This window comes from Sphaeramia orbicularis, chromosome 7, assembly GCF_902148855.1.
Source record: "Sphaeramia orbicularis chromosome 7, fSphaOr1.1, whole genome shotgun sequence".
In the NCBI taxonomy this organism is placed as follows: Eukaryota; Metazoa; Chordata; class Actinopteri; order Kurtiformes; family Apogonidae; genus Sphaeramia; species Sphaeramia orbicularis.
In genome coordinates this window covers 48,840,711-48,848,324 of record NC_043963.1, presented here as the reverse complement: position 1 = coordinate 48,848,324, position 7,614 = coordinate 48,840,711, and the positions used below count along the sequence as shown (strand labels likewise).

Below are 7,614 nucleotides of genomic sequence, written 5' to 3'. Positions count from 1 at the left end.
GTGGGAAAAGGAGGGCGAGCAGGGGGAAGGTGGCTGATAGCAGTGACGGGCGCTGGTATCAGGCCTGCTCATGCTCGTCCAAATCCCAGATTAAAAGGCCCCTGCCCCCCACACTTGCTCTGCCTCCTGCGCGCACACACACACACACACACACACACACTCTCTCTCTCTCTCTCTCTCTGTAACACTCTTACAAAGCCCCCCCCCATCCGTCTCTGTCGTTTCTCCCTTGCTGTCTCTGTCTCTCTCTGTCTAACCCAGTAACACTTTTACAAGCACCCACCACCCTCTTCCCCCTTTCGTCTCTCTGTCTCCCTTGTATAACAGTGGCCAGTGCTGGATTACTAACCTGAGGCTACTGAACCAGGGGTCTTTGGCAGGCTTCGACCAGAATGGTGAGGTAGGATAAAAAAGGAAAAAAAAGATCCCATTCAACCTCAAGTTTGGGCAGGTCTCTTCAAAAGTTCTACTCTTTGGTTTTTGCTATAGTTGTTGCTGATGCATAGGAGAAGATAACTTTGGTGAACTTGTGGAGGTTAGTCTCTGCTGAAGAAGAGTGGATCAGTGCATATATCATTGTGCATGCACTGATGCATTTTTGTCTGTGTTTGTATAAAAGTGACTGTTTCAGGAGGTTTGGTGACAAAAGGACCTTGGCTTTTAACTGTTCAGAGGGTTGTAGAGTTGTGTGTGACAGGAAAAGGTAGCCCCCTCCTCCACATGCCTCTAAACCTGACAAGGCTTTGCTGTAGTTGCTGCCGTTGTGTGCTCGAGTCAGTGGTTCAAGTGGTTCAGCCTGCATTGTTGTGATAATTTGACGTAAGCGACAGCAGTACTCACTGCGATGAAGGATTAGATCTGGATTAGTGACATAAGGCATTTTTTTCCCCACTGTTATTATTTTTCCATATGAATCTCTGTAGGATTAAAAACAATACTCTGACTAATCTGCCCACCAGCTGACACCCATGACCTGTCAATGGCTCTTCAAGACAGTGTGTGGTTTGGATTGTAATATAGCAGTCACCAGACAAAATGGATTTAAATACTACAATACATGAAAAAAACTTCTTAACCCTCAAAGACCCAAAAAACTGCTGGCCACCAAAAACAGCTACTGATCCAAAATGTCCAATACCAGTTCATCCTCTAATCTTATCATTGTCATCAGATATGACTCATTTAGATGTTCAGAAATTTTGTAGTGAAGGTGCCAGTCTAATGCGACTTGATTCACTAGTAAAACCCATGAAACAGGGCCGGTTCTAGCTGGTCATATTAGGGTGGGCTGGTTGAAATAACAGGTGGGCAACTTGGTTTGTATGTACTGATAATAACGAAGCTGAATAGTGTCCTGAAGGCTGACAACTTGAACTGCAGTCCTAACAGCACTGAAAAGAAGTGGTTTGGGGGTTTATTTAAGAATAAGAATCACTTTATTGATCCCCAATGAGAAATTCAATTGTCGGGCAGCTCATCTGTGTTCATTTACTCTTTAATATAAAATAAAAATGATTTTAAAAGTACTTCATGCATATTTCTTTTCATTGGATGAGCTTGGAAAATAATAAAATGAGTACTACATATTAATACAAAAAGATATTCTCACTGTGGCCAGAATAAATACTAAAATAAGGCAGTCTACTCTTGTTTAAACTCAAACTAGAAAGTGGCACAACAGAACAGCTGCACAAACAACTGAAACTGGGCCAAAAGTAAAAATAAAATAATTAAATTATATTTTTTTCATATTTCACAAACAAAAAAGTGTTATTTAAATACAATCTGAAAAGTGACAAATGACAAAGAAAACAACAAATCTTTCTTTTTCCATCTAAAACTCTGAACTTTAGACTCAAATGTCAGTAGAACTACATAAATAAAAACCAAGAGGATGAAATGAATAAAATAATAAATATAATTTAGTGACAGATATCGTTTGCCCCTCACTCGGTTTTTGGATCTTCCTTTGAGAGACTGTGTATGTGTTTTAATGGCGTTGTGTTGCCCAGTGTGTGTGCTTTATTGACGTTGCTTTAGTCAGTGTATACACACTGGGCCGGCTGCTCTGCAGGAGCCCAGAGACAGAGCATGTCAAAAAGTCATAGATACAGTGAAACTCCAGAAGAGAGAATCGTGGTATTAAACAGAAACCTCGACAGGTGCAGCAGTGACCTCGATAGGTACAGTAGTGACCTCGGCAGGTGCAGCAGTGACCAAGGAGGGCCGTTTATTTCCCCGCAACTCAGAAACAGACAACAGACAGTGAGCTGTTATATGAGCGAATAAAGCGCTCAGGAAATGCAAAACAATAATGACAACCAATCACTGACGGAATAGGACGAGCTGTAGGCTGCCCATCCAATCGCAAATAAGACCCAATAGTAGTGTAGTCTGTTATATTTTTCTATTGGATAAACGTTTTCCCATAACTTTTGATTGGGTGTAGGGATGTAATGATATGAAAATTTCATATCACCGTAGGGCTGCACGATTTTGGCAAAAAATAAAATCCTCATTTTTTCCTCTAAAAACTCGATTTTAGATTTTGATTTCAATTTTTGGGTAGAACTACAAAATACAACAGAAGTCAGCATGTCATTTTCGTGAGCAGCCCGCAATGCAAGGCACTGCTCCCTACCTTAAATCTGTGATGGTATCACGTGATGTGCCCACAGGAGTTTTATTTTTAAATTTTTTTCATTAAATCTTTATCGAATGAAGTAGAGTACACAAACAATGTATACAACAAGAAAATAACATAACAAGTTTGCCAGGGGGAATACACTACAATACAATGTCCAAGTCAAAGTAAATACTGATGGTTTTTATGGCGTTTTTGTTTCCAGATTTATCTAATAGCTTTGAATAAAGTTCAACATCTTTTAAAAGATAAATAATATTTGGTTTTGTGTCACAGAACCTACATTCAAATGACAATAAAAGCTATACTGGTTCTGATTTATGAATGAAAAATTTAGCAGGTAAGAGAAATGAATTTTATCTATCTATCTATCTATCTATCTATCTATCTATCTATCTATCTATCTATCTATCTATCTATCTATCTATATACAAATATATATATATATATATATATATATATATATATATATATATATATATATGTATGTATATATATATGTATATATATACATATACATATATATATATATATATATATATATATATATATATATATTTGTATTTTTTTTTTTTTGTTCTTTTTGGGGTATCTGGGCCCACAGAGGTGATACCAATGTAAGACAGGCATTAGTCGAGCGTACGTGGACCACGTAATATGAGTGATCCCTATGCGGTTCTATTTAAATTGGGAGATCCATGCGTGGAAGAGACCGACCCAGGACACGCTGGAGGGATTATATCCCCGGAGCTGGTGGATGTGTCTGGGCAGAGGGCTCTCTGGGCTGCTCTGCTGAGGCTGCTGACCCCATGACCCGGACCCGGATTGGAAGAAGACGGTATTGTACGGATCCGATCCAGGACAACGTAAAATGAGTGATCCCCATGCAGTAATATTTCAATTGTGGGATCCATGGCTTACATTGGTATCACTACTGCGGGCTCATTAACAGATTTAAAGTCCGGTCATTACACAGACTTCTGTGAAAGACCACTGTCACAGATAGGAGGAAGCGCCTACGGTAGCCCTCGGATGCACGGCCCGGAGGCACACAGCTGGGAGGCACGAGAGAGATTAAATTGATTTGATGATTTCCCTTTTTAAAAAATCATCCTAATTAAAAAATCTGATTTCTATTTAAAATCAATTAATCGTGCAGCCCTATATCATGGTTATTGTGACCAAAATTATCGAGGTTATCATTATTATTGTGGTACTGTTGAAGTGTGCTCAAAATGTTCAAAAGTACTTATACACATACTGAAATAATTTAACCAAGTTGCATTTTGAAAAAAACTAATAAAATAACACGCACAATGTACTTTCTATTGGCAGAAACATTAAAATATTAACGTGTAAACATCAAACATACAAATGTGCATTAAAGATGGCACCTCATCCGCGTGCTTGGACCAGGTCCGCGCGGGAGCCAGCTATCCCCGGATCTCTAGAGCGCTGTCCATGCAGGTGCCTTCAGCCAAGTTTTCAGGAGCCAAACATTGCAAACTGAGCATGCATGCCTGGAGTGCCGCTGCTTCTCCAGGAAATGAGCAGTATTACCATGATTTTCAGTGCGGTCATCGAACACGATTATCATGATAATTAGAATTTAAACGGAAATACTAACCATCGGAAATTTTACCGCGGTTAATCATTATACCGGTAATCGTTACATCCTTTATTGGGTGGGCAAGACAGACATTTGCCCCTGCCACGCCTACAGCTAGCCTCACCATGAAGTTAAACAAATGACAGTGGTTGGAGATGTTTGTTTTTACATTCAGTTATTGATAATTTTGCTGAAAAAAAATCACTTTTTCTAAGTTTTCTAACTTTCAACTTTACTCAGAGCTTTTATGAACATCAACATGATAAATAGATTTTCACTAAAGAGCCAAAATACAGTGGATAATATTTTAATAAATAGTCATAAATCATTTAAGAAAGGTTAAATAGAGAGGGAAAAATAATTTGGGGGCTGCCACAAAAGTAGGACTGGGTCTATATGGGTTAAAATCTATGTATAAGTACTGTGTAAGTTAAGTTAAAATAGTCAAACTGTTTTGTTTTGCAACTTTGTTTTTTCTAACTTGACTAAAGAAAACATCTCAATACAGTATTTGATTTTTTTTTTCTGTGACTAGTTCTCTTGATATCAACCAAAATGGTCATGTCACAATTATTACACAGTTGCCTTATTGTAGTTACTTAAGATAATCCCAATTATTTAGCATGGTAATCAAGATAATCCTTTGCAGTTGCTTGCTTCATCATGAAGCCAAAATGTAATAAATCATCCCTATTATCACATCAGTTTCCACTATTTGAGTATTAACTGATCCTCTTTAAACTTGATAAGGTATCTGTCATTATCAATAATATCTTTGTATGTTTCACTTATAGGCTTTGCCTTTTTAAATTTTTTATGTCAAATCTCAGTTTTTGTTCAGAGAGTCAGGGGTTTCCTTTGGATTCTGCGAACTTAGGTATTGCAGTTGTTGTGGGGGAGGGTTTCGATGTTATTTGACAGAAGACTAATTCTAGATGTTTTACCTGTTTGTGGAAGATGGGTATATTGGGGTGGGGGTGGGGGGTGGGGTTGGGTGTTCTGTGAGAACCAGCTCCTTAGTTCTAGGAAAAGGGATTTTAGTTTGATGTTCTCTATACTGATTTTACAATCGTTTGTCCTTAGGTGAACTGTACGTGCGTAAATAAACTGTAATTAAAGCTTTACTAATTAAAGTTTGCTGTAATAGGTGCAATGCAGGAAAAAATGATAAACTGATGAAATGATGGCATCAAATATTAGAATGTGATTGTCATCTCTTTATCTTTGACCTAATGGTTCATGATTTTGATCAACGTTTTGCACATACTAAAAACCATAGAATAACACTGCATCAGTTTTTAAATGGAAAATGAAAAAGCATTTATGTTTCAGTGTTTGACTTGGAGTCTGAGTTTTTTTTATTTTCAGATTAGTAAACTCCATTTCGAAGTAAACAACTGTCTCTGTTGCCTACATCCATAATAACAGACAATGCACTGCTTTATATGTAGAGGTGCTGTCCTTTAACTCACTCCCAAGTTCTTCGATGACTTCCACAAGCTTCGATCAACACCCAGCATGACACAGAGCAACGAAAACTTTCTGTAAGCACACAAGCATCTACCAATGTTCCATACTAAACTTTTGAAATGTGAAGTTGAAAAATACATTTACATTATATAAGGGTAAGCTATCAAAAAAGTTTTGTTTTGAGTATTTAAATATAGATATTGTGTTCCAATGCCAGGCCATTACTTTGTTGTAGGTGTTCTAAAAGTCAGAAGAATATTCTTCTGAACCATTGTGGAACGGAGAAAAATACTGAAGCCTGTAATACCTTATCTGATTACATGATTTCCTGTCTTTGGAGTTGGTGCTATGTTAATAAAATTATGGTCAGTCCATTATTTGATGTGCTTTACTTCAAGACACCATGGTCTGCTGATGTCAGCATTTTTTTAATAGCCTATATTTATTTTTTAAATGAAATCCGAAAGGAAATGTGTGTATGTCCATAGAGCCTCTGCTGTGGGTAATTGTCTGACCTTGTCCCATTCACTCTCCATCCTTAACATGTATTTGTGACTAATCCCCTTGTAATCTGTGACGTTTTATTGTTTGTAAAGTTCCTCTTGTAATCTGCTCACAAGCTTGGTGTTAGGAGAGACTGTGGATTGGTATTGCCACCCAGTGAGGATAAGAGGGTCAGGTGCAGTCTGGGTCAAATGTCTGGCCTGGTGTGGTCTATTGAGAGCTGAACAAGAGCTCTCAATTTCTCTTCACCAGATAACCCATACAAATTAATATTTATCTGTCAGTGTCGTCCTCCTCTGATGTTTCCTCTGTGTCATAGTCTAAACAGGTTAGGCTGCTTTGGGACTGACAGCCGTCAGTGTTATTTTAATTCATTCGCTGAATGGAAAACGGTTGTTTCATCTCCAAAAATGTAGTATACGCGTCTGACATTTAGATTTAACTCGCAACACTCCATTTCAATCATTTTCCATTCAGTTTCAGTAAATGTCACTGACAGTTCATTGGACTTGAATTGTCAGTTATAACAGATAAAATAAGAATTTCAGGCCTTCATCTCCTTGTTAAATGGTGGGTATATTTTTGTTTTTGCTGTTTTATAAGCTGTTGAGGAAATTCATAGAAAGCCTTGCATAACATTTCATTGGCCGAGATTCTGGGCTCGTGTTAATCACAGCAGTATTTTTGTGTGTATCAGCTTCTTGGAGGTGACACAAGATCTGCTGAGCTGACACATGAGTCTTATTTTTATCTTACTGTCATGGGTTTCTGTCATACAGGGTACAAAAACAGAAACGCCTAAATGCTCACCCACTGTTAAAGCTTTCAGATATGATCTTCTCAGTATGAGCTTCATGAAGGCGCCCTTGTGTCACCCGCCTCCTGCCCTGTACTGGGTTAAATTAATCAATAATAAGCCTTTGTGATCTGTTGACGGTGGTGGGGAAAGGCCACAATTTAGGTTATAGAGTACATGAGTTCCATGATTCATTCATTCTCTATTTCAAAAAAGCAGTCTGTTTCCCATTCTTGTTGAATCATTGACATTTACAAGAATTTCAGCCAAAGGTTACATTGGTATTTGAATAACTCTGGGACTCGATTATTTATTTAATTCATTGTTTGAAACACTTTTTTTGTACAGAAGAATACACTGTATAGATCAGAGGTTTCAAAACTTTTTCAGTTCAACAAGACAGCTCAAAAGAGAGCTATCTTGTTGGGTCCCAAAACATGAAAAAGTTAATGATGAACTGCCATAACCTTTACATATTTTACTGACTGTTAAAACACTGCACTCAATATCTGATGGGATCAGACCAGTGAAACAAATAAGAACAGTCTTCCTTTGCTTGAATTAGACAGAGGTGGAAGAAGAATCAGGAAA

General features: G+C 37.8%; 1 protein-coding gene across 1 annotated transcript in view; it reads left to right on the top strand.

The window, feature by feature from the left end:
- The first annotated feature begins 264 nt into the window (after positions 1–264).
- ptpn11b (protein tyrosine phosphatase non-receptor type 11b) overlaps positions 265–7,614 on the top strand; it is a 58,562-nt gene continuing 51,212 nt past the window's right edge. The window contains 2 exon segments of the mRNA XM_030137986.1: positions 265–400; positions 5,733–5,797. Of these exon segments, the coding sequence (XP_029993846.1) occupies positions 5,772–5,797 (26 nt within the window). The 5' untranslated portion in view covers positions 265–400; positions 5,733–5,771.